Below are 27,722 nucleotides of genomic sequence, written 5' to 3'. Positions count from 1 at the left end.
TTTTTTTTACACGTTTCCTCAAACTTCTACACACAAAAGCTTCATAACACCTGCTTCTAGACGAGCGGTACAGTTTAGATTCTCCTACATGTGAAGATGCGAGACATTCTCAGGGTTCGTTTTGCTTCACGGCTTAAAGTCACGCTTCAACTTCATATGACCGAGCCCCGGTGGGCCGTCGAGTTCACATTCTCAGTGTGTTTTAGTGTTTTTAGCCCTCTGCCGCAGTGCTCCTGGGGAGATGCTGGCGCGCCGTCTGACGGAGGGCTCCGAGCTGATCGAGAAGGCGTTTCAAGGAGACGGCGCGGCCGCACTGGGGGGGGGTTTCGTGTGTCTTTGTGTGTGCGGGGGGAGGCTGGGTAGGAATCCGAGACTGGATCCGGCCGCGGCTGGTGTGGAGTCCGGGGTGGTCCGAGCCAAAGAAGGCCGCGTCACCCTGGGTAGAGAGCGGGAAGAGGAGAGCACAGGCGCAGCCATTAGTGACATTTCTGTCCTGATTTAAAGCAGGATCCTGTTGACTGCTTCAAAGAGCCGGAGCAGTCTCCGGTTTCTCTCACTGGCTGCTCATCATGGGCTCACACACAGAGCTGCATATCAGTTTATAAGAAGGCCGGGCTGAGTGTCCACATAATATACCAGGGATTAATGTATTTAGGATAAGCTCCCCTGGTAAAGATGTAAAAAAAAAAAAAAAAAAAAAAAATGCTTAAGATAAATTAATAATCTAATGCAGTAGTTTACTCTCACAGTAAAAAAGGAACAATCCAGTAGTATATTGACTCAATGGGGAAAACACCCTTTGTTGAGGAATAATTGTTTTCATCTGATTAACAATTAGTGCCAGAGTTATACCTAACAACTCCTTTAGGGTAACTTTCCCTTTTGTCAGGAAATAAAAAAACGTATTCAGCTAATCTTGTTCATGTCTAAAGTCACTTTATAGCCACTCCTGTAAACACCTGCATAGTCTAGATCTATGACACAGCATCAGACTGGATTAGGAGAATGGGTCTACAACTTTAAAGCCCTACCTCTCCTCTTGTTTGATGGGAGCCCCCACCCATCCTGCTTGGTTTGTACATGCTACATTTGACTCATGCATCTATGCACCTTCATCACTGATTCACTGATTTCCATTCCTCAAGGTGTTTTTTTTTTTTTAGTGCATTACTTTTCATTACAAGTTAAACTGCTGTGTTAAGACTGTGCTGAGCCGGGTCATGACAGAAACAAAGGTAAGAAGGAAAAAAAAAAAAGAAAAAAGGTAGGAGGATGGCAAATAAAATATTTTAGATTAAAGGGATATTTTTCTAAAAGATGGCGGTAAATGGTCATTTCTACTAAGGATTTCTAGGGGTGGCATTCATTTAAGTGGGAATTGTATACTGGTAATGATAAATGATAAAGAATATATATATATATATATATATATATATATATATATATATATATATATATATATAGATAGATAGATTGAATCCCAAACATTTCTGTCATCCATAGCTGCGTGAGAATAAAAATGGCCGCTCACCTTCCTGCGTTTTCCCTTGTTTTTCAGGAAGAAGTGCATCAGTCAGAGTGTCGCTGCATTCCTCACTCCTCCTTCCTTTTGAAAGCTCCCTCAATCTTTCCCCTTCCTCTCCTCCCTCCTCACTTCCTTCTACAGGGTCTCCCCCGCAGTGAGGATGCTCCACGTATCCAGGAGGCTCGACCCTTCCTGACATCCCGTGGTCTCCCACACACTCAGGCTCTGCGTGGCCTGCCAGCCACATCGGAGCATCTTCTTCATGCGGGTGTGTATTTCTGTGGAGAAAACAAATACTGCCTATAACAGCAAGAATCTCATCTGACAGGCACTTCAGACAGGCGAATCTGCCATTTCTTCGCCTACAGCAGCTGATACGAAAGCCAAGAAGACGACCAGTGGAGCGGTCCAGCGGGTAAACTGGCTGACTGTACCACCTGCAGGTTTTAACAGAAGCCAAGCTTGTAGAGAACCACCCTGCCTCTGAAAGTCAACAATCATGAGGAGAACTATGCAAAACCTATGCAAACTTCAATCGAAGGTTTTAAATAAAACCTTTTTTGTGGCTGTGTCCTGTTTTAAATAGAGATTTGTGCTAATAGTACAGCTAAACTAAGCAATCAAAAAGTGTCTTTAACCAGTTTTCAGCTCTTTATTTGTAATAAAAAAAAAAAAAAAAAAATTTTTTTTTCCCAGTCAGTGAATGCATCACACCCAAGCACAACCTCTTAAGTGTGGTGCTCTTCAGTGCAGAAGTTTTTACCGAGGAGTAAGACTCAATGAAAAGTTCAAAAAGGAAGGCTGAAGCACAGATACTGATGCTAATCATTATAAATGCTAATACAGAAAGCTAAACAGCTTAAAATGCCAACACCATAAATACTTCTACGTTTTAAAAATAGGTGTAAAACCCTGTTTTACAACAACTGTGGCTGACATGTTTTTAAAGTCAAAGCAGCGCAGCTTTATTAACCCAGAGATGAGAAATTACACCCAAAGCTCTGATTGGCGCATCTCCAACTAACATACAAATCGGCTATTATTTGCATATATCCTTTAAAATACTGGTTTAGTGCTCGACTAGAAAGTCAAAAGTAGATGCATTAAAAACTATTTGTTAAAATAATTTTACTTTTCAAAATGCCTCTACATTTCTTGTTTTTTCCCCTTTAAAAACAGCATGTTTATGTCATCCTACAACTTTTCCACTGGGGTAGGGACCAGGAACTGGGTTGGCTGCTCATTAATTCTGTGGTCTGCTTGCTCACTGCCGTGTTTGAGGTCATTGTTTTGTAAAAAAATAAATAAAAAAAAATAAAAAATAAATAAATAAATAATTAAAAAAAAAAAGTTAGAGGCATTTCCCCTTGGTCATAAGGCAACATGAACCCTTCAACTGTTATGATGTTTTCAAACTGATCCATGATCTTTATAATGTCAAAATTAGGCTGAATATTATTGAGAAAAATCCCCACAGCATGCTACCTGAACCGCCATGTTTCACAGCTTACTGTGGCTTGAATTGGGAAACTGAGAAACTAGCATCTGCAGCCCCTAAACACAAAACCAATAGTGTTCCTAGAAAAAAAAAAAAAAATTCTCTTGTTGTAACCTAATCAGCATGTTTTTCCAACAATGTGACATTGAGTTTTATTTTTATTATTGTCAACAGCTTTGCTTGACGTCGTCACCAGCTAATTGTTACAGTTCTCACAGAAGATCTCGCTGAATATCACCCCGGCACGGTCTTTTTTGAATCCTCTCATACACCCGCTGGTGCAACAATATAATTTGTATCAAAAAAATCAATGCATTATATTTACGTTAACACTCTCCTTGTTTATCCCTGACAGGATGCCGCACATGTTCGCAGCTGCGCTTACTTGTCGTTGAGGCTCATCTGCGACTGGAAAGGACTGGTGCTCCGGCTGTGGCCCAGACTGCAGAGCTCGTCGCAGCACAGGGAGGGGATCAGGTGGACCGCACCTAGCAAAGTCACAAATGCACGACGGAGCTTAGAGCCACTGCGTTCGCTTACAGACTTCGTCGGCTGAGCCTGAACGCACCACAGTGGTGTCCGGGGTCCAGGTGACACTGGCAGCAGCTCCTCTGGGGGAAGTCGTGGAGCCAGCGGGCGTCCAGGCAGGACAGCTCCGCCCCGCCGTAGGGACAGTCCTGGGACCTCAGAGAGGCGGCTGAAAATGAAAACCAGCAACAACGTGGTGATCTTCCATGACCAGACAGGCTGCCAAGCTCTAGACCTGCTCAGGGAACACGCCCAGTAGACCACAGGTATGAATTACTACCAACTAATCTACGAAGCATCAGGAAATGTCTGACAAATCATCCGTGAATTTATTACCTCATCCGTTTCTACATCTCTAATCATTATTTCCACAGGACCGAGTTGTCGCGTGATCGGATCGCGCTGACAAGCATCACTAGAACGAGGCTGATAACAACCTTTGTACAACTTTAAATTACAACAGTCAGGGTCCGGTGCCAGGTCTGGTGAAGGGCGTTGTGCTCGTTTTAACAGAGGGGAACTGCAAACAACACGCCGTCTTTGGAAGCTGGGAAAAAAGAGGCGACTAGTAAACGCCTTGATAACTTCTGCTACTTTCGTACTCTTTGTTCCCGACACGCTCGGCGGGGACACATGATGTCATTAATTCGTCGCCCGGGGTTATTTCACAGGCTTAATCACTTCTAGCTTTGCAAATGCAGCTCATTAAAACAAGTTTCCACAGCTATGCAGCGCCGTTTAATAAAGCTTAGCTCGGCACCCGGTTTGGGACGTTAACAAAGGAGACATGAAGTCAAGTTCAGGCAGCAGTAAAGTCTCATTTCAGGGCCTTAACGATTCCTCTGAAGGAAAACTACATTTAAGCACGTTTTTAATCTGACAATTTGATATTTCTGAAATCCGGATAATAATTTAAAGGCAATATTTAGAATGAATATGGGCTTTGTTCTGGATGTCTTTTAAAAAAATAAAATAAATAAATCTTGCACTGAAATGTCACCAATTACTCCGTCTTAATTTCACAGAAATATTCAAAAGTGATTCAAGTCTTATGCCAAAGATTCCTTTCTAGAAGCACCAAGTCCTGAAACTCTGTACCTCACCATTAAAAAGTGACATACTGAGTTCCACAAGGCTCAGTGTTAGGTCCTAATCCTTTTTAAGTCTGTTGGTTATGACCTTTAGAGAAATAAAGCTAAAAAAAACTCAGAAATCTGGCAGAGAACCCTTAGGGTCAAATTACAAATCTTAGCATTATATTTTAATTTAGTTTAAGTTTGTTACCTTTCATTAAAATGTTATCAAGAACCTGTTTTATCACCTAAAGAATGTTGCCAGAATTTCTCTCACTGTCCTTTGCAGAGACTTTAATACTTGCCTGACTCTTAGTAATTACGGTTATTTATTCCTAATTCAACCTGGTCCTAAATTAATAATATATGTGCATTTTTGTTTAACTTTTAAGGAGGCTGATTTTAAATAGGTGTAATTACCATAATTACCATGCTTATGTTGTTTTACTGTCATGATAAATAGACTTTTAACCCGTTGTTAAACTTCACCTTCTTTTTTATTTTAAATACTTATTTTAATAAATGTATCATCATTTAAAATTAGTATTGTCTTTCTTATGTTTATATGGGATCCTTCCTTCTTTTCTATCATCTAACCTTTGTTAGATTTCACCTTTAGTGTCCTATCATCAATCATCATCATCACCATAACTCCATTTCCTAAGTCCTTCAAGCTAACATCAACTCTGTGAACTACATTAGGAAAACATGCAATATACAACAATGTTGGTAGCCTTAAGTCAACAAATACTCAATGAATGCTCAATAAATTCATTATTTCTGTGCCAACAACATGGTTTAAAGTGGAATTTGTCTCTATCTGCCAATAAAGTCATTATTTATATGCCAACTACATGGTTTAAAGTGGAATTTGGTCTATCTGCCAATAAATTTATTATTTCTATGCCAACAACATGGTTTAAAGTTGAATTTGTCACTATCTGCCAATAAATTCATCATTTTTGTGCTAACAACATGGTTTAAAGTTGAATTTATCTGTTGTCCCAGTAAGGAAACAACTTACTTGCAGTTTCTTGATGACTTTACAGGACCATCAGTCTGTGTGTAAATAATCTATATAATGTGTTTCACAGTGAATTGGCATACTAAATAAAATGAAATATACAAATTTATGGAATATGATGGTTTATTGTAAATAGTGATATTGTGATAGCAACAATTTTGTAATACGATGAAATTCCCTGGTTGTATATGAAGGTGCAATATAGCTAAGGACAGGCTGATTGATTATCTGTTTTAAATAGTTAAATACATGCAAGACAAAATTACAAATTAAAAGGAAACCTATATATGGATAGAAAGTGGTCAGAGCAGAGGCAGCATTAAAAAGAAAAACGTACTTTTACAGCGCTTCTACAATTAATGGGACCCCTGTTAAAGGTGCGTAGGAAGCCCGTAACATTGTCATCAAGGTAATCTGGTTATCCCATGATAATTTCCTTTTCATATGCCTTACTTAAATCCCATGTTCCCTGGTTTTATAATCTAGATGTAGACAGTTTTTGTCAGATACTTTTTTTTTCAGAGGAATTGTTTCAGGTACCACTGGTGATTTTATTTAAAAATAATTAATAATTCTCACAACTGGATATTTTGTCACACTAAACAAATGCTATCAAATAAGCTTGTAGTTTTTGAATAAATATTCAGCGCGAGATAATGCTTCTGCAATAAAAGGAGTTTTTTATTTCAAGCCTTTTTTAACACCATGCAGTTTATCAAAGCCACACTCTTTGACAAAAATAAGGGTTTAATAAGAAAACATCAAAAGGTTCCTTTGTGCAATAAAGAAAATAGCGTGACTGACCGCTGGGCTTCTTCTCCAGCAGCTGCCTCTTGCAGTAGATGACGCACAGAACCAGCAGCGCCAGCAGCACCATAGCCAGAGCGCTACAGATGACCGCGGCCAGGGCCACGTCCCGAGGACTGGTCACCACGGAGGGCAGAGGCACCAGGTTCACACGCCCGCTACCTGCAAGGAGACCGCACAGGGGATGAGACTGGCATGCTACAACTATACGCCGGAGAGAGGGGATAAATGCAACTGAAGGCCACACGTGTATATTATCTGATGCAACACTCCTCAGCCAATATGGAAACATGAGATTGGCGCTTTGTGCCTCATGTCAGCCATCTTTTTTTTTATTGTTTTTGTTAAAGCCTAATGAAATAAGCAGAGGATTCCGTGGTGGATTCCCTCTTTAACTGCCTCTGTCTTGTGCTCAGAAGACGATTATTCACATGCATTGCCTCAGACACTGAGAGCCACACAAGCTACGGCAGCTTTTGGGGAAAAAAATAAAAATACACTCAATGTTTGTTATGTATGGCATAAAATGAGAAAATACGGCCCATGTCGACCTGTATGTTGTACAGATTTCATGACGAGGCTCCGCTACGTCTCCCGTCCTGCCTGAGGGGGGAAACAGTGTTTGCTCCTGCCACCGGGGACCCTTAACACACATTCATATAAAGCCTTAAAGTATGCGGCTCGTTTTACATGTCCGCACAGCTACGGAGCGTCGGAGCTTAATGCGGCTTAAGGCTAAACATCACAATGTGAAACTGACGAAACTGTTTGGAAAACAGAACGTGCCTCTGCTCCATCTAATCGTCCTTTAATTAGATGAAGTTGCCCGCACGTTCACAGCCGGCGACTCGTTTGGGGCATTCCTGTGAACGTTTACTGAATCTGTTGTTGGTTTAAACAAAGATCACAGAGCGCCACATCACAGGAACTCCTTCAGAGTCAGGTTTCGCCGTTAACTCTTCTTTCAGGTTGCAGATGAAAGTGCGGAGATTTGAGCGAAAGCTAAACAAAGACGGAGAGCTCAGAGTCACACAGACGTTGTGCGGCTGTGTTTTGAAGAATGAGGTGATAATTAACGGTGGGGAGATCCTAATGTGCACATTAAACACAATGATTTTATCTGTAGTGGAAGGAAAAACTGAAGTTTATCAGCCTGTACCGTGTTTGACTTTAGCTTGATTCATCTGACAGATCTAGTTATAACTCTACCGACGCTGGTCACGGATGGAATATATTGGCAAAAATATTAAGATAAAATGCCCCCCCGTCATCTGAATCCTGCATTTTTGGTGGAAATCACTGCTCCGTCTGATTCTAAGTGCTAGTCTGGTTCTGAATTTTAAAAAAAATCTACAGTATTCATTTTTACTGCTGAATTTATTCACAATACAAAAATTTCTATCAAAAATGAATGCATTTCTTTAATGAAATCTTTACGATAACCCTCGTTTATCCTTGATGGCGCTTCACCATGTCTTCAAATATACAGTATATACAGTATATATATATATATATATATATATATATATATATATATATATATATATATATATATATATATATATCCATTTACTGTACCCGCCCACCCGTGCAGCCATCAATGTGTACAAAATGTGTTCATTTTGTCCAAATGAACACATTTTGGTAAGATAAAGGTGGGTTTTTTGCACAATATTTTCAACCAAGTTAACAGGGTTTAAATTAACTCAACAATGAATCACCCAAGAAGTTAATCAAGAGTTCTTGTAGCAGCAGTTTCTAGGTTTTTCTAATAAAGCGGTATGGATCAGAATTACCTGTTGTTCCTAAATATTTCTTTCTCTTGGGTCCAACCTCTTTTATGGAGAGGAAATGGACTGAGATGAGCAAAGAAGACAGTATTGAAATACTCACGTAAAGAGAATACACTAAAGGTTATCCAGGCACCATGACCACCTGGGCCCATGTGATGCTTGCTCAGGCTGGAGGGCTACTATCTTGGCTATGGCCCCCAAAGGGCTTCTTGTAGGTGACAAACTTGGGTTGATTAAACTTGTATTGAAAACACTACTTGGCTACCTTATGTAGGTCTTAGCTGGGCCATAAATGGACCCAGCTGAACAGATATTAAGAAAATCAGTTTAACTTTGACAAAACATCTAGGACCCATACACACTATATAGCCAAAAGTTAGACTAATCCCTCCAACTCATTGAATTTAAGCTTTCTAATCAATTCTATAAACACAGGTCTATAAAATCCAGAACCTAGGCATGCAGACAGCTTGTACGGCTACGCTGTTGTCTCAGGGGCTCTGTGATTATTTCCAGCCTGGTACGCTGATAAAATGCAACCTGTGCAGTTTAATTTGCTTTCTGGTAAATATTCCACATTCAACTGTTAATGGTGTTGAAGTGGAAGATCACGTAAAATCACAGACCGAGGTCAGCGGATGCGAAAGCAAGCAGTGCAAAGGCCACAGCTACAAAGGTTCCTTCCAGTCTTGTAGCTTTGGGCATGACCGCCTGCTCCTCCGGCATGACTACGCACCAGTGCGTTAAGCAAAGTCCATAAAGACCTGGATGAGTGTGGCTGGAGTAGGGGACCTTGACTGGAGTATGGGAACACTGTGAGAAACACCACTGGGATGAGTTAAACGGCAGACTGCGAGCCATCCCATCCTCCCACATAAACGTCTGACGTCACCAACGTGCTTCTAGGTCAAACTGAGCCTGAAGGAAAGCCTTCCTAAAAGAGCTCAGGCTGTTCAGGCTTCAAAGTTTGTATTTAATCCTATGGATTAAGAAGGGGATGTCGCCCTGTTTCATATATGTGTGTGTGTAGGCAGATGAGTGAATACTACAGGCAGTAAGGTGTAGTTTTCCCTCTGAGTGGTCCTAGGGGCCCACGGACACTGATCTGGTGCTCATTGTTCAGCCCATTCTGCACCCATGTGGACTCCATATGTAAACATTAGCATGTTGGATTCCTTGAGTTTTTGTTCCTACTGTCTGACCAGAGGGAAACTGGAACGCAAAAAGGCGGAGATGGTGTAATCTGCGACTCGTTAGTTTCTCGTTCTGGAGGCAAAGGAACGCAGCAGAACTTCTGGTCTGGACCGACATCCGGCGACTTCGTTGGATGTCCAGTTTGTACTGCTGGCATCGATTGTGAACATGGCAGAGCCCCGCCGCTGCAGTACAGTACTCTTGGATTTTTTAAAAATATTTTTTAACGTTGCTTTTATCATCATTGTAATAAATACCCCAAAAGTGTATCAACCATCCAGACCACCAAGGTCTTCTGGCTCCAGCCTGCTCTGCATACCCAGAACCAGAACTAAACAAGGAGAAGCAGCATTTAGTTCCTATGCTCCACTTATCTGGAACAAACTTCCAGAAAATTGTAAAAGGTGCGGAAAGCCTTAGTTCCTTTAAATCAAGATTAAAGACACATTTGTTTAGGATTGTGTTCAACTGTTCTAGTTAACTGAATCACCACTTTTTTGTTCTTTTTTTTCTATCTACATTTTATTCCTACTTGCTTTTATTCTGTTTTAATTTGCTATATTTTAATCATGCAAAGCACTTTGCATTGTCCCTGTACTGAATTGTGCTATATAAATAAATTTGCCTTGCCTTGCCTTGCCAAAAGATCACAAAATATTTTAAGTGCACACATCCAGGGCCTACCAGCAATTATTTGTTCATTGAATAAAGTCCCTGGAGATAGTATTAGGGCTGAAGACAACATAGAGCAACCTTGAGTCCTTTCAGTTTTACTAGCGCACCTTTACAGTCAGTTTATAATTACTAAAACGTAAAGCTTTTCTGCTCCGTGTGCCGTTATGAACAGCGACAGCATGTTGCGACGCAATTAGTCGAGGAAAGACAGTAGCATGGTTAAACTCTGGCTCTCTCTCCGAGGCCATGTACAAATAGCTCCATACAATTCACTCTGATCTGATAGAGAAATCAAACACAGCTTCCTGTGTGCGCACGATATTTAGGGCGTGGGTTAATACAGAGCAAACAGTGATGTGAGACGGATCGAGCCGTTAGCAACGAGAATGGCAGCCAGAATGAATGACTTCTTGTTTGAGAAGATCTTTTTTTTGTCCAGCCAACTTCGCTCTTTGCTTTTCATTATATTAATCATAAAGGTGATGCGTATCAGCCCTTTTACCTTCAAGAGCTCTTTGTTTTGCCGTGTAAACATTGCTTTAACTCTGGCCAGTCCCCCCCCCCCTCCCTCCTCCTTTCAGACAGATAGGGGATAAGGGTATTTTAACATTCCTTCTGAAAGGAAAAAAAAATGATGAACTGCTCAAAGCAGATCTTAGGATCTGCGAGAAGGGAAAGCAAAGGATCGGTTTGATAGGAGCAGGGAGCAGTACGTGATGTCGGAGGCATGGGACATTCCAGAGAGGGATATTTGAAAGCGGTGCGACGCAGACGTCGTGGCACGGCCTAAACCATGCCGGTTTATATAAGTTCCTGTTTATACAGGCATGTTTGTATAGAAAGGCTTCAGCTGCAGGGAAGCCGATAAGTTCTTGTTTGCTCTCAATCCTCCTGGTCAAACTGAGGAATAAAGTATAAACCGCCGTGGCAAAAACATTCAATCACAGTAAATCAGGACAAGGACTGCTTCAGTCTAAAGTATGAAAACGCTGTATATTAAATGTCCCCCTAAAGCTAAGTGTTGCTCCTCGCCGTGTTAGGGTCCAGTTTTATAGACTCTTAACCAGCGCATGATGCCTGTGGGATGTTTGACATCTGACCACGGTGTTTAAACTTGGTCTTCATTGTGAAGGTCAGATCCAGCCCCTCCGAGGTGAGCATCAACACAAAGGCAGCCTGTTATCGGAGCGCCGGCAGCTGCAGCACACACAGATAAACACTGCTCCATTGAACAGACCTCACCTGCTGATATTATCTCCACCCAAAGCAGACTAATAAACTGCAGCCTTTCACAGACTCCCCCGGCCTGTGCTGCCTTTATGGAACGGCACTTATTGCCCAAATAAAAGCAGCACTTCTTTGCACCTCGGAGGGATCTTTGACTTGTGTCTGTACAGACGCTTTTAAAGTTCGTCTTTGATGGGGCTGAGCACTGGCTCTGGAAAGTCCCATTTGGTATACACAACCGCCGTGATTTATGCATAAACCGTAGAGATATTTGGCTCCAAGTTTCACTGCAGCAAAAAAAATAAATGTAACTCACTAAATTTGACTTGATAGGTTCAAGATCTGAAATAACGGTTTCAAAATAAGACATTTTTAAGAAAAATAATTAAGCATACAGTATGTTTTAAAGTATTTTTTTTCCCCATTGAGATGCAAGTGGGACAGGAGTAATGCAGCAGTGGCCCACCCCCACCTGTTGCTGCACACTGCTGTCAGGTGGCTGACACAAAGCTACGACATTTATCCCTAACTTACAAGAACGACAACTTGGAAATGTCTTCTGCCACATAAATATTTAAAGGTATAGAAAATGGGCATAGCTGGAATGAGATTCCCATACTACAACCACAACATGTGTAGTGGGATATATTTAGATTTTTATAAAGCAAAGCAAAAGGCATTGCTACTGCTACTCAAATAATACATCATGCTGATTATTAAAGCTAGGCTAATATCCCGTATAGCATCTATTTTTTATCTTAAAACACACACACATATAAATCTGGGTATATATATATATATATATATATATTTATTAACAACCTCTTTACACAAAACACAAAAAGAGAAGTGCAACATGCTGATATTGGCTGGTTATGGAGACTGCCTGCTAAGGTCCTGCATCACCTAATTATAGCCCTGCTACTGTATGAAGAGCATACATGCTTAAATCTGTATAAAACTCAAAATAACAAATAAATGTTATACATAGTAAATATAACTGTAATCGATATACCGTGTTTTAACAGCAGGAGTGTTGTTTTTTCCTTTTTAATAACAGCAAATTGGTCCAGTTTTAAATTGTTGCATAAACCCCCTAAAACTACAAAATTCTTACTCATGATTATCATACCGTAAAAACGTTATGCACCTCCAGACTTGTTCCTAACACAGATTATTACCATGTAAACACTGCCTCCTTCAATATCCTGAAGTATTCACAAAGAAGTCTACTTTTCCAAATAACGCATAAATAACAACAGGGGGTAAAAAAAAAAAAAAAAATCTCTGCAGCTTTGCTTGAACTTTCTGCTGACTCGTTTTGGACCGATTTGCGTGCACGTACTCATCTCTTCTGCAGCAAAACCAAACATGATTATCGCTGTAAGGTGGTGCTTTGACAGTTTTCTTGTAGTTTGACTAAGGCAGCAATCAGGACAAAGTGTTCTGCGATCGGCGGCTATCATGATCCCACACGCCTGCATCTGAGAGTCTTCGATGACTGTGGGTTTAAATCCTGGAGCCTGTGGTATGAGCTGCTGGTAGGCTGGAGGGTTTCCTGTTTCTCTGGGATCTGACTTTACAAACTTGAATGGAACAACCATATCGGAGGATTTCTGAGCGGTGTCTAGGGCTTTAGAAAAGCCTTTTTTGCCGACTGGGCCCTATTGAAATCTAGGAAGTCGTTTTTTTTTTTTTAAATGTATCAGGTTTTCCTACAGAGTTTTGAAATGTCTGCAAAAGTATAAAATGGTTTCCAGATTTGAGTATGTGTGTGTCAGGGGGGGAAAACATACTGAAAATTGTTTTACCTTCAAGACTTTATTCCTTTTTTCATAAGGTAGATAATTAAAAAAAGTTAGTTTTACAGTATTTTATGTCTAAATGTTATTCTTTCTCTTTGATTTAACACATCTAAACTCCGTTTTACAGAATTTGTAAAGTCCATCACAGGGCAACATAAAGATACACACAAACAAACAACTGTGCATGCACACAGACAATTTGGAGAAACAGTCATGCTTTTGGACTGTCGGGGAAAGCCAGAGTACCCAGAGAGAACCCATGTATGCACAGGGAGAACATGCATACTCCATGCACAAAGAACCCAGGCCAGGATTTGAACCCAGGACCTTCTTGCTCCAAGGCACCAGCCACTCCCCGCGCCACTGCACGGATATGAGAGTATAGGCAATGGCAGGATGTATATAGTGCAGGATAATTCAGTCCAGATGGGAAAGCTCTGCATGTTGTACATACATTTTAAACAGAGTTGATCTGCATTAGTCCAGGTGGCAAAAAAGGAAACTGGCATTAATGCTCTCCTTAATTGGAAGCTAGCTTCAGCAGTATTTAATAAAGGTGAACCAAAAAGGTTTTTCCTGTTGAATACCAATTTTCTGCTTCCCCCCCCCCCCAGGTCTGACCTGCCCATTCCAATTTTGATTGTTTATACACATAAAAAGCTAAACGTACTGCAGGTTTCCTGATAAAAGAATTACGTGCATCTATGACCTGCATCTGCATTTTCATTCAAATCCAAAACAGGCTGTATGCTGGTGCATTTATGGGCCGGAAATGGTGGGAGTTCTTAGTTTTGATGCATTTAATGACAAGGTAAAATAAGACAGTTTTTTTCAAGATTTAAAATACAGATCTTTGAACACAGCCAAACCAGCTGATTTCAAGTCTCTCTGATCATAATGTGCAATGTTAAGAATCAACGACTTAAATGTCCTTAGTCCTATAAATTTAACTGAGAAAAAGATTAAAGTCTTGAAAAGTAGGGGGGTTTTAATGTGTAGGAAACCACATACGTACATGGTAAAAAAAATAATTGCCATTCTGATACTGGATTTAATGGGAAACAAACATGCATACTACATCAACCTAGTGTGACATTTCACAACTAATTTGGTTAACTGGCAGCAGTTTGGGTATAATACGAGCGTCCCATTAATCTCGTTAGGAGCGAAGATTTAGGTTAGGTCACTAACTTATTTCCAGAGAGTTTCCAACTTTTCCATCTTAGGGATTACATAAATCATATTTAAGCGGTTGAATTTAAACACCTTTGTCTCCGTTGGATAAACTGGACAACATTTAACGTTGCTGGCTGGCTAATTTATGAGGCCGGCGGTAATAAAGGGCAGCACAGGAAGGAGCTAGCAGAGCACACGTACGGGTCTGACTCCACCAGGACGGTGAAGCATTTCAGCAGATGAAACACATTAAAAGACGTGAGAGGAATCCATAAAACACAACCTCATTTTAACTCTGCTCCAGAAAGCCACTGGGGAAAAGGGGAAGGAGAGAAAGGGGGGCGGGGGTGGTTAAGATTTACAGTCCAGCCCAGACTACAACCGCCTCCCCCCTGCACAGCTGCACCACTGCCCCGGGCCTGTGTGGCCCATTAGAACGATCTGCCCTTTAAGTTTTCACCGTCCTCCTGGAGATAACAGCCGTGCATGGGAGTGGGGGGGGGGGGGGGGGGGGGGGGGGGCGTGGCGTGACTTTCAAACATTTGGAAATACTCCACCAAGACTCCCTGTAGGAGCTAACTACCGGCTATGTTCCCAGACACAATGGCCATTTTGTTTCACGGGCCTCCTCCGGTATCAAAACGGGAAGCGGCACAGATGGACAAATGAGCGGACAGAGGGAGGCCTGTTGTCTCAAGGTCACTGCACACATGCAGGTTTTCGTTTTCTAATCCACGTCGATAAAAGAGAGGCGAGATTAAAAGAACCGAACCAAGAGCGGCCGGCCCAGTGATGCCTCCGCGCCTCCTGTGCAGAGACTGCACATGTGGTTTGCCTCCGACGCTCACGTCAGCCAGAAAGCGCTCCCCAGAAACAGCCGCAGCACACTTTAATTGCCAAAAGGTAAAAGTTTATTTGCTTGTTGGTTTAATTTGGAAACCCAAAACCCTGCGTCTGCACTTGGCCAGGAGGAAGAGGTTACTCGGTTGCGCAGCCTACTGGAATGTGAGCTTTGTGGATGTACTGTAACACATGGGCAGCTCCTTTTGTTTATATAAGGGCCATAAATCAAACCAGCAAACTCACTGATCTGTTGCAGTTGGTGTTGGATAAAAAAAGAAACTAAAAACTAAAGAAACATGCAGCCTTTTTTATCCAAGACCCATCTACAGAGTGTTGCAAAAGTATTCACTCCTCTTGAACCTTCTGACTTCTGCCTCATTACAACCAGCAACATGTGCTGGACCAGCAAATGGCGGTGCACGAAGTCAAAGAAAAGTGGAACATGGTTTTAAACCGTTCCATACTAATAAAAATCTGGGAACTGTGGTGTGGATTTTATTCAGCCCCCCCCCCTCCAAGTCAGTACTCTCTGGAATCGTCATTCACCAGAACTACAGCTGCTCTTTTGAGGATCTCTATCAGTTTTCCACGTCTAAAGACTGAAATATCTGCCATTCGCCTCTGAAATAAAGCCCAAGCCCAGTCAGACTGGCATTCAGGTCTTTTCACAGATTCCAAATTGAATTCAGGTCTGGACTTTGACTAGGCCATTCTAATGGCCAATATCAATATACTGGCTGTATGATTAGGGTTGTAGTCCTGCTGCAAGGTGAACATTCACCCCAACCTGAAGCCTTTTGCTGCCTCTTAAAAAGGTTTGCATCCAGGTCTTTGCCTTGTATTGAAATCATCCACCTTCCTAAAACCGCTGACCAGGTTCCCTGACCCTGCTAAAAATATTACCCTACACTACAGCATGATGTTGTTCAGGTATGACCTGGAGATTTAGTTTTCCAGCACACACAGCGTTTTTCATGTAGTCCAGAAAGTTTAATTCTGGGTCTCATTATTGACAATCATCAAGGCTAGATCTGTGAAGTCCACAGCTGATTGCTGTCCTGTAGCCAGATTCTTCCACCTGAGCTGTGAATCTCTGCAGCTCCTCCAGAACGACCGCGGCCTCTTGGCTGCTCCTCTGATTAATGCCCTCCTCCCCTTGTCTGTCCGGTCAGTTCAGGTGGATGACCATGTCTCGGTGGGGTTACAGTGCCAAACTATTTCCATGTGGACACGATTGATAGAACAGAGTTCTGGGAGATGCTTAAAGGCTCGTAAGATTGCTTTCTAACCTAACCCTGCTTCAAAATGACCCTGCAACCTTCTCTCTGACCTCTCTGCTGTGTTCCTTGGACTTTGTAATGCTCTTTGTTCACTGATGTGATATAAACGCACGCTTTTAAGCTCGTCTTGTGCGCAAACATTTGAAAAACCTTCACATGATGTGACAAAATACTTTCACGTCTGTGGCTCCAAAGTCACAAGACGGGAAACAGCGCCAGGGGAGTGAATACTTTTGCAAAATGTTCTGTTCAAGGAGGATTTCTCATTTAACCCTAACTGAGCACTGAAACTGAGGGACATGTTCTGTATATCCAGTATAATCCAGTCCTGGCAAATCTTGTGCTTTTTGTGTCGTTTTCAGCTCTTAACCTCCCCACTCAGTTATTTATCTGCGGAGAATAGCTGGCTGCCTCAGTTTGGTCTTAGTGAGTCAAGCACTAAGTCACTCCACCCTTCAAAAGTTGTGGTTCTGGTTGCTCTTGAAGGCCTTGTGCTGGCATGTTGAATGTGTGCGTCTCTGCGAGTGTGTCGGCTTTGTTGTGGCTCTGGGTTTTTGGTTCTACGGTTTGGCAACGAGCTCAGTGGCGTTCTTGTGATGGCGGTGTTTGCGCTAAGGCTTTTTTTTTTTTTTTTTTTGCGTCCCTGTTGTTTCATGTTCAAACGTCTCCCGCTGTGGATTGGCGAGTCTGCTTTAAGGGAACATTTCTGGACACATCTGTTAGTGGGGATCAAATGAAGCAAAAGTGCTTACAATTGGGCTCAAATGGAGGCGGAGGGTTCCCACAAGGTATGCACTCCATGTCCTGGAATCCACTTAATTTTGTCTTCCTGTAAAATCTGTTGCAGACACAAGGTTACATGTTTAGTAAACAAAACAAACTTTTCTTTTGGGGGGGGGGGGGGTTACTGTAAAATTAGACAGGCTGGATGGGTGCTGCAGTGCTCTCTCTCTCTCTCTCTCACCCCGGCAGACAGTCGCCACACACGGCATTGCTGGTGGTGGAGCAGTTGCCCTTCTGGAAGCGGTTGATGAGGCCACAGTCCAGACAGGGTTTGCACTTCTGCAGGCTCCGGTCCTCTTTGAAGCGGCTGCTCCGGCAAGGCACGCACCGGGCATCCTCTCCATAACCAAAGCCACATTCCTGGGAGGATTAACAGGGAAAAATACACCGAGTGAGAGGCGGGTGGTGGTGGGTGGGGGGGACTTTGTTGATTTGGGCTGATGTGCAGATGGTGAAAAGGGGAGCTTGAATATGAACTACTGGGGGTCCTGAAATTAAAGAATGATCTTAGCCTGCTGGGTTAGAGGCCAACAATGGCCTGCCTCTTTTGAGAGTCCATTTTACACAGGCAATAATCTCCCTGACTCCCCCCAGTATGAATGAGTCGCCTTCCGCTGCAAGACCCAGAGAGGCCATGCATTTAAATGACAAAGGCTTCGGGGGGCACCCACTGTTGTATTATCGCAGGTTTATTGCTGCGTTTTTTTCTTTTCTTTTTTTTTTTAAACTACTCCCACTCTGAGCTCGCGCGGCGAGGGTCCTGTTGATTGAGAGGCCAGCAAGCAAAAGGAAATGCTTCAGGAAGAGGGCAGGGATTATAAAGAAGTGGATGGAGAAAAGCACATGAATGCTTGTTTTGTGCTCAACAACCGAAAGTGCAGGTATAAAGGCCGGCGTCTCCGTGTGGATGATCTAATGCTAAACACTCGCCCTGCGTTAGTTCACCTGAGCAAACGTTTTAAATATACAGCCCCCTCTGCAGTTTTGGTAATCTTAGTTAAGATGGTTTAAAAAAAAAGAAAAGTACATCTTTATTTATTCAGTGGGTAAAAAAAAGAATGTCAGGTATTGTCAAATTATTGCTTCTTACAAAACATGGTGCATAACTGCATCAGAATTTTTATATTTTTTTAACTTTACTGTATTTTTAAGTGGGGTTTTGTTTTGCCTGGTGTTTTTCTGTCTGGAGTTCGTATGTTCTCCCTGTGCATGCGTGCGTCTCTCTCTGGACACTCCGCCTTGCTCCCACAGTCCAAAAACTAGGCTGCTAGGTTAACCGAGCTCTTAAAATGACCCTTAGGACTGAGCGTGTCCTTTTTGTGTCTGTCCTGCATGTCTCTTTGTTGCTCTTTGTTGCAGGTGTACCCTGCCCCACGCTCAGGGACCAGACGCACAAGAACCCCTGGAACTGTGACAAACATGGCCCCGAGGTTTTTCCATGCATCCATTTACAGTAACTGGGACTGCATGCGTTGACTGAATGAGACTAAAGCCTGGTTCTTACTTCCCACTCTGCTGTTTGCTCCATTTCTTCATCTGTACCGACCCACTAGGGTCCGCTAAGTAGGCCGGTTGAGTTTTTAACACCATTCTGGATGTACACGCCAGAAATAACAATACCAACGTCTGGCAAACAAACGCCAGATAAAGAAGATAAGACTTCATATGGAGAGCAGTAAAAGAAAAGCAAACAGCCAAGCACATTTAAAAAAAAAAAAGAAAAATCTACTTTTTTCTCTCCTGGGTCGACAGTGCATAGACCAGCGCCTTTTCGCCCCCTATGAGGCTGTCAAAAACTGTATCTCTGGGTGAAACAAGGTTGTGGAGCTAAGTTAAAAGGAGAAAAGTAGGAGCACATGTTTGTCCTACCAGCTCCTGTGAGTAGACTGGTATGACTCCAAGTATAGGTATTGCTTTTCATGGGCTTCACTTGTATATAATGCATAGAGATCCGGGATGTGGAAGCGGTCTGCTGTGTCAAGACAAGGTACATAACTTTTGCAGTGACATGATTTTTTTTTTTCCCACAATTAAGGACAATTTAGGAATGAAATTTGAATGTTTTGAGTATCCCCAAGTAGACACATAACTTTTACCTGAATTAATATAATAGTACATCCAAGACAACAGTTTAGGCATGCAGCTCGCTGAGGAAAGTGAATCTTTTTCTCCTGCTGGGAAGTTTTTCAATATGTTGAAAAACCCTGTGGTGGACTGACTTAGCTGGTGATCCATTTGTGCTGCAGTACTACCTGTGTAGCAAGGTGATTTAGGTGCATTATTTACCTATCACATAGTGCCTTCCTATGCCAGTGCCATTAAAACAAACGAGTGGCACACCTTAGTTTGACAGGGGGATTAAAATATAAAAAAAAAAAAACCTCAAGGTTGGTTTGTTGTGTTAAAAAAAAAAAATGTAGAAAAGCACCTCGTTAGCACTGTTCAGTATGGTGGATGGTGGAAGATCTGTGATGCTGTGGGCCAGCGTGTCTCTTCCAAAGATATCTGAAACTCCGTCAGGGTTTCACGACATCAGGAACTCTTTGACGTACCACAAAACATAGCCAATGGTCCTCAGACACAGCGCCAACCTTTTTTTTTTTTTTTTCAAGGTCCCATCAGTCCCCAGGCCTGAATCCTATAGAAAATCTGTGAGTTGGGTAGGACCAGAGCAAAGACAAGAAGGGCGAGATAAAAGAGGACCCAAAACAACGTTTTTTTGGTATAAATTTACCAAGGTCACACTTGTTGATCACATCGATCATAGGGGTCGGGGAAAAAAAAGTGGTTGGGAATAAAAATGTAGTATTTTGAAGAGAAGGATACAATCGGTTCACTGCGCGTCCCTCTTCCCAAACATTCACAGCTCTAAAACCCGCGTTGAAAGCCTGACCTTGATAAGAGACATTTACTTGACAGCTGATATCACTGTACATTGCACAGAATGAGAAGACCCCGCAGACGTGACGTCATAAATTGTCCGTTCATTATGGGCTCTGTGGCAGCTGTGCTTCTGTAATCCAGGATCACCGCGCTGCCATCCAAATCCTGGAGGACAGGCGTAGATCATTAAAGCGAATGTCAACTTCAAAAAGGACTTCTCTGCTCTCGTCTCTCTGCGCCTGTGTCCCGTTTCACTGGCCTGGCATGCACTCCGCTAGGAATGTGGGCAGGAGACTCTGATACGGCGGGGTTGGGTTTAGGGGAAACAAAAATGGAGGTCGGAGGCAAAGACGCGATCGTGCTCCGGCACTGCCGGGGGAGGATCCGGCATTCGGTCCATCGAGCCAAAACACATGTGAGCCTGACACTGAAACCTTGAGCCGCGCTTGGCCAGGTGGTCCCGGCTTGGATGGGGCTATTGCAGCTGTTCCTCTGAACTTCCCATATAAGGCCGTACAATGCAGCGGGGGCAGAGCAGGACACCGAGGAAGGGAGAGCGGCGCGGCGGCTTATGAAGCGGCAAAAAGGGGATTAAATGAGACTCATACTCGCATGTCCCAACGTTGATGTCCTCAGGAGGGTCGATTACATGAAAATGACTTGTAAGAAGGCAGAGGACAGAGACCGCGGGACTGGGCTCTGGTGACCCGTTTCCACATGAAGGAATGGGGCCTCAGGGTTATTCATGCCCAACAGGCCTGGCGTGGGCACAGGGACTGCTCATGGGGCACCACATGGCAGGATGGGACACAAGCGAGTGGCAGCACTGAAACAAAGAGAAACCGAGCCAAGTCCTGCTCCTCGTGCAGGAACAGGACAGATTGCTAGGGAGCAGTGTCTTGTTGTTTCTCATTCAAAGTAAGAGATTTAAACTCAAATTAGGAAAAGGAAACATATCTGATCTCCTGAATTTTCTGTTGGATAAGCAAGATAAAGTGTAGAGGGTCCTTTTTCAGCAGGCTGACTGGCAGTACGCAGCAACAGGTAGGGCAGGGACAGCATTGTGTTACTCAATGCTCTGAGAAACCCTGACAAACAAAGTCGCTCTTTCATTTTTTTCCTGGCATTTCATGAACAGGATGTTAAACTGTAGGACCGGTATGGCGGAAATCTGGAGCAGCTTTGACGCCGTATCCTCTTAAAACCTCGGTGTGCTTTGATATTAGTTACTAGCCCGTGTCTAATGTCAGCGATGACATTAGACACTGAATAATACCATAAAAACTAAATGGAAAAGGTGGTAGCACATAACAGCTACTTTTCACAACTTGAAAGTCCACAAACCAACCAGCCTCATAACTTATAAAGAAAAGAAAAGTTTGAAAATCAAATTATTAACCGTCACTGTCTCTGTCCTATATCAGAGACGCGGGGACAGACGCCTTTAGCATGAACAACTTGACAGAACATCATTTTGACGGTCCTACAACATGACATTTTGAGAGAGCAACTCATTATTTTGAGTAAGTCCCTTTATTTTGGCTAAATCAACAGCTGGAGCCAACAGGGGAGCACGGGGCCTTTGGAGATTAAAGGTCAAAATTTAAAAAACGACGTTTTTTCATATTCAGTTCATCAGCTGCCTTACTCTCTCTAATCATCTCCATTTAAAAAAAAAAAAAAAAAAAAAAAAAAAAAAAAAAAGAGAGGGCACTATAGCACAAAACTACTAACAATGTGATCAAGTGAGGCATCCACAATCAACAGATACGGATGGAAACGAACCATCAGCGTTCATTCCCTACTTAGACACGGCATCGCAGCCCCTCCAGAAAAACCACGAAAACGGAACAAAATAAGCAGACGCCTGACATCACGTTCCCCTGCATGTCTCTATCTCCCCATCTTGTTTGGCTGAGACTGCCAAGCATAACAGCCGCGCGGAGGGGAGCGAGGGGCCGAGCTGCCTGGGACCTAATGCGTGTTCAGACGCACAGATATTCCTGAGATTAAGAGGGAATCACAGGAGGAGAAGGGAGGGAGGAGTGGCCGGTTATATGATCCCGTGATGAAACAACGCTGAGAAACGCTGCCAAGTCGGTTGGAGCAAGGCTCTGTTCAGCTCATAACGCACATTAAAAATGTTCCTTTTAGCTTGGGAAGTTTTCTGAAAACATCTTGAAACTGAAGAATCCTGCACCAAACGGAGTGAATTTAACCTTCCTGTTGCTTATTGAAACATCTGTGGGTTGTTTCTTTTTTTAGGATTGTTGTTGGAGGGGGAAACCCTCTTGCTTACATGCTGCATATTGTTAACACGTCAAAAACATATTTTCCTAACTTTTTTTTTGTTTGTTTGTTTGTCACTGGCTTTTTTTCCCCCTAGAATCCACTGGAAGGGCGTTGATTAAGCCTTTCTACCAAAACCGACTGAGCAACAAGCTCTGAGCGAAAGCCGCGATGAAACATGTGTCAGGAGGGAGAGAGAGAAAGAGTAACTGGTTCTAATGGATTAGGTGTGGGTGGCTCCTCGAGCAACAGTTAGCGCGGCGGCGCTAATTGATGTTTGTCAGGGCAGCTACCAGAGGCAAACTTCCAGAGCAAACTGGGCCACATTCCTCTGAAATCTCTATAGCAGCTGCACAGAGGGACTCCAGAAGTCTGCTTCCCTCCCCACCGGGTCAAACCCCCATCGTTTTTCAGGGTTACTCAGATCTCTGATCACAAGATGTTTTTTTTTTTTTTTATCTGAGAGTCTTTCCCCCACCGGTCCCAGGCTCTGGTCTTCTCTTTGAGCCGGCATCCCGCTACCTTCAGAGAAAGAGTGAGGCGGCCAATTATTAACCAGGACCCCAGGGTGGCGGGCACCGCTCACGCCTGTTGAGCAGACGGACCGCTGAAGCATACACGGGGCATGTTTGTGCGCTCGCAGATTAAAGGCGACTGGGTTCGAATGTGTTCAACAGATGTAAAACTAAGGGTAGAGAGCGTTTCATCTGCAATTTGCCTGTTGCTAATCTATTTTTGTCAGAACCATATTCCCTGGTATGCCACCAGACATTCATCCTGCAACTTATACATTGATATGCGGCTCTGATGCCCATTTAGTCTTTAAGTTCATTTTTGAGTCCGTTTAATTATCTGATGTCACGCACACTACAGCTGCTTAGGTATCTAATTTGCATACATCTTTTTGAACATCAAAACCAGAAAAAGTGCACATCTGACGGTTTAGAAATATCCTTTTGCTGAAGGATATACCTTTTTTTTTTGTGGGGAGTTCTTGATCTTTGCCACTTTTAATGAGCTAAAGGTGCCTTGCACAAGTAGTGATAACCCTTGAGGTTTATATTTTGTTTCGATACTACCGCAGAATTCATCACACAGCCTGACACAAGTCGTGTTTAAAGATTTTACTAATATAAATCTGAAAAGTGCGGAGTGCATTTGTTTTTCAGTCCCATTCAACGATCTTTCACTGCATTTACAGCTGCGGGTCTCTTTGGGGTCGGCCAAAACCAGCTTTCCTCATCAAGAGGACTAACATTTCTGTTCATTCTTCACTTCAAAGCAGCTGAAGCTCAGTCAGATTAGATGAAGAGTGTCTGTGAACTTTCAGGTTTTCAGGTTTTGCCAAATCAGACGCCTGTTTAGGGTTCCTTCCCAGCTTTAAATCTTTCTGCAGACTAACAGGTTTGCTTCCACAACTCCTGCATTCTGTTTCATCCATCTTCCCACTAACTCTGACCGGCTTCCCAATCTCTGCTGCCACCGATATCTTTAAGGTGGGTCTAACAACTTTCATAAAACAGTTTCACAGACTTAAAATTACACTGCAAAAAGGGAACTGAAAGTAAGTACAATTTTCTTGAAATGAGTGTATTTTTCCTTGATTTGAACAGCTAAATAAGACCATTTGCCAATGGAATGAGTAGTTTTACCCCTAAAATAAGATCATTAGATATATTGCACTTGAAATAAGATGATGGAGATTAATTGTTCTTATTTTGAGCGCAAAAAATCCTATTCCATTGGCAAATGGTCTTATTTACCTGCTCAAATCGAGGAAAAATACTTACTTTGAGTTCCCTTTTTGCAGTGTACACACAGAGGTAGATTACATTACCTACCCAGTTGCATTCTGAAAACAAATGCACTGGACTTTTAAAGGGATATCGGGTCAAAGCACCTTAATGCAAGTGCACGCCACACTTTTCCGGGTTTTATTTCCAAAAATAAGCTGAAAAGCATGAATCCTTTATTCTTCCACTTGACTATTGTGCTGGTCTACCCTATAAAACACATTGCTGTCTGTGTGCTGTAATGTGATGTGAATGTTTAAAGGTATGATGGCTATCCGTGTCTTGGAGAAGAACAAAAAATTGAATTTTTTTGGCTTGCCATCGCCGCCTCCACTTGCAAAGGCGGGTAGGCGCTGTAACCGCCGCGGCTGGAGAGGAAAAAAGGCTTTCTGCTCGCCAGCCTCAACTGACACTGCGGAGGCCTGTTTGTACAAGGCTCACAGAAAGCTGGGGCTCAGGGGGTGGAAAAGACTGTATTCTCAGTTGAGAGCGCAGCAAGCTTAGGCATGGCTTGCTTCAGAGGGTGAAGACAATGAGTTGGACCGGGCACGATGGGGAAAGACAATGGAAGCCATTCAGCGGGAGGAGGTCAAAAGCATGGGTGTGACCGATTAAAGAAGGGCTGGCGCTGTTGGACAGAAGTTAATAACGGTATGGCTGTTCTCTGCATGAAAGAGAGGAAGCAATAAATATTGTCGCTGCTTGTCCCCCCTTACCCCCAACATGTCTTGTTAAAACTCCAACTCGTTTTGATCGAGTCCAAAGATCCGTTCTGGATCTTGTGTCATCTGTTCTTATAGCTGGACGCACACGGCATTGGGACACGTCTGTCAAACAAAGGAGGCGATTTTAAAAAGGTAGAAACCTTAGAAAGCTCCTGTCCCGCGTCGCACTGTTTGCACGGTTTGCAGTTCCCGGAGCGGTCCTTGTACTCCTGCTCTCTGCACTCTCTGCTCCCCTCCACGGCTCCCACGTGAATCTGAAAGGGAGCAGACATGCGGTGGAAGTTAGGGATTCCTGCATTTCATCACTGCTCCCCATCCGCAGCAGATAAAGAGAGCCCCCTTAGGCAGCTACACGTCACGTTGTCTCATAATGCTTTCAGGAGGATCTGCCGCCTTACAATGGACTCCTTTTGATGGGCGACATCTGAAACAGATGGGATGTGATGAGATCAAACCTTAACGAGCCCCGTGGGAGAACGTCGTAGCTGGGAACGATGCGGGGACGAAGAACAGGGAGTCTGGGCAGCGGATATAATCATAAAAGTGCAGCGGATAGGGGAAATAAATGACAGCGTGCGCTCAGATGGGAATGCTCAGTCTCTTTTTTTTTTTTTTAACACTGGAGGACACGCACGTCAAGCCAACATCTGCGGTTAATGCAAGCCGGTCAGGTTTTAAAAAGCCATGCACATTGGTTTCAGAGGTGGCCACGCATTTCTTCTGTCAGAAATGCTTGTAACGACATGTCAGAGAAAGCTTTAATTATACAGTAAAGTGTTTCCCCTCCCCCACCTGTTGTTGCAGCTAGCTGGAAAAAAGGCTGATTTTCTTTTCCACTTACAAGAAAGAGGGTTTCAAGAAATGTTTTGAAATAATTCAGAAATGCAACGAAACGCAGGAGCCATATGGAGCAGAAACTATGATGACCACCGTTCTGCCAACCTCCTCATATACCCTGGTCAGCTGGCTGATTGAACCCCACTAGATGTTTCCCATGCTTCCGAGAAAGATAAATTCTGCTGTTTGGAAACAAAAAGAGCAGCTCCCATCACTCCTTTTAACGTAAAGTGGCTGAAACGGTCCAGCTCTTGACTGTAAGGCAGTTGACTGCAGGCTAGCTACCCGAGAAGGCAGCCCAACTAATTAATGTTTTCCTAATTCTACTTCTCTTAAACATTATGTTGCAGATAACATCATTATAACTGTAATAATCTATATTTTATACACAATTTTAGCAGAAGAACCAATTGTTTTTTAGATTAAAACAAAATTGGCTCTTTTTTGTTTGTACCATAAAGCAGTGCTGTTTTTAACTCAAGATGACCCTACTGTGAGAAACTCATGCTGACCCACATCTAATCAAAAGTAACCAAAACAAGTAAAAGCGTTCCTACCACAGCTGAGTAGATGACATGTGCAGTTAGCAGGAGAGAGAGTCTGTGCTGAAGCCTCCAGACCATCATGATGGGCCACTCAATGCTTCCAGCTGAAAGAAGGACACAGCGGTCAAATCTTTACATCCTCCTGATAAGAAGCAAACATATATGGTCGCAAAAACTGTTTTTTTTATGGACTATGAAAAACTGATTTGATGATTTCCACCAAAAAAAAAAAGGTAAAAATTTGTTTTCCCCTTTAAGGTGAAATTATCACTGCAAGAGCTGGTAATCCTAACTTAAAGACGCAGCGTTTGTGAGAAAAATAAAAGTCGAATACTGAAGGAGGACTTTTCTGTTAATTTACTTTGAGTGGACCAACACTTGCACAAAGCATTTCTATTTGAAAACATGCAAATAACTGTAATCTGGAGCTACGAGCCCTAAATCATCAAATGAGCTTTAGTTATTCTAATAGTTATGTCCTAAAATGGGATCAAATATAGAAATTTGTGGAAAATGAGAGAAAGAAAATCTGGTGCAGCATAAAAAAAAATATACTCAAACGTATAATAAGACCGAATATTTCTTAAAGCCATATTTATGTGTGCGATATCTTAAACAGAGATATTTTTAAACACTTGCAGCATCTGTTTACTTAAAAAAAAAAAATACTTTCTTTACTATCGATCTATTAAAACAAATCTCACTTGGTTTTGTACAAAATGCCGCCGACCCAAATGTAAGCAACATTTATAAAATGTAAGCTGCTGAAAAATGTCGCCATAGAAAACAGACAGAAGCAAACTGAATTCAGCAGGAGAAACGGTGCAGGTTTGGCGTCTTCTGCTGTGATCTACTAAAATCCAACTCTTTTTTTCGTCAGTGAACGAAGCATGAACGCCCCAAGCTGAACTCAGCGCGTTTCTTACCTGGTTAAAAAAAAAAAAAAAACGAGCAGGCTGGACCTGGTGGTCAGAGATCCTAAGAAGTGAACAGCAGACCGGCGAAAGGAGGGTTTCCCGCACCGGTCCGCTCACCATGTCAGCGCGGCAGCCTCTGCACCGCACCGCCCGCACCGCACCGCACAGCTCCGAGCTGCAGCAGCAGCTCAGGCTCAGATCAAAGGCGGGGAGAGGGGGCCGGCTTTATGGATCTGATCTGTGATCAGCCAGCCTACATCAAAGACATCTCTCTCTCTCTCTCTCTCTCTCTCTCTCTCTCTCTCTCTCTCTCTCTCTCTCTCTCTCTCTCTCTCTCACACACACACACACACACACACACACAGAGGTCTGTGATCAGTTTTCCCAGCCTGCTGCTGCTTCCTGTATAACATTGAATAAATAAAATATTAATTTCAGACACTGACCTGGACTTGTGTTTCCTTTCTCCAGGGGCGTTGCTAGACTCAAATCCGGTCTGGGG

The 27,722-nt window shown here is 42.8% G+C and overlaps 1 protein-coding gene across 2 annotated transcripts; it reads right to left on the bottom strand.

The window, feature by feature from the left end:
- Positions 1-27,421, bottom strand: LOC105915877 (tumor necrosis factor receptor superfamily member 19). Of its 2 annotated transcripts, none has more exons than XM_036149692.1 (10): positions 27,230-27,421; positions 26,316-26,407; positions 25,062-25,175; positions 17,413-17,591; positions 17,201-17,286; positions 6,453-6,617; positions 3,592-3,720; positions 3,409-3,511; positions 1,532-1,803; positions 1-436 (listed from the first exon to the last, which is right to left on the bottom strand). In XM_036149692.1, exons 2-10 carry the CDS (start codon positions 26,382-26,384, stop codon positions 432-434), a joined length of 1,122 nt encoding a protein of 373 aa, XP_036005585.1. In that variant the 5' UTR covers positions 26,385-26,407; positions 27,230-27,421; the 3' UTR covers positions 1-431. The 2 variants fall into 2 exon arrangements, with proteins under 2 accessions (XP_036005585.1, XP_036005584.1); XM_036149691.1 differs by lacking the exon at positions 27,230-27,421 and adding an exon at positions 27,008-27,065.
- Between the last annotated feature and the right edge of the window lie 301 nt (positions 27,422-27,722).

This window comes from Fundulus heteroclitus, chromosome 18 (assembly GCF_011125445.2).
Source record: "Fundulus heteroclitus isolate FHET01 chromosome 18, MU-UCD_Fhet_4.1, whole genome shotgun sequence".
NCBI classification, from domain to species: Eukaryota; Metazoa; Chordata; class Actinopteri; order Cyprinodontiformes; family Fundulidae; genus Fundulus; species Fundulus heteroclitus.
Note: the sequence above shows the minus strand (reverse complement) of the source record. Positions and strands in the feature narration are given on the sequence as shown.

Excerpts from the sequence above, each read along its gene's own strand:
- LOC105915877 (XM_036149691.1), bottom strand. The coding sequence starts at position 27,050 with ATGTTGCTTACATTTGGGTCGGCGGCATTTTGTACAAAACCAA. Across the intron at positions 17,592-25,061 it reads CGGGACAGGAGCTTTCTAAG|GAATGTGGCTTTGGTTATGG; the intron begins GTTTCTACCTTT and ends TAATCCTCCCAG. Across the intron at positions 3,512-3,591 it reads GGACCCCGGACACCACTGTG|GTGCGGTCCACCTGATCCCC; the intron begins GTGCGTTCAGGC and ends TGACTTTGCTAG.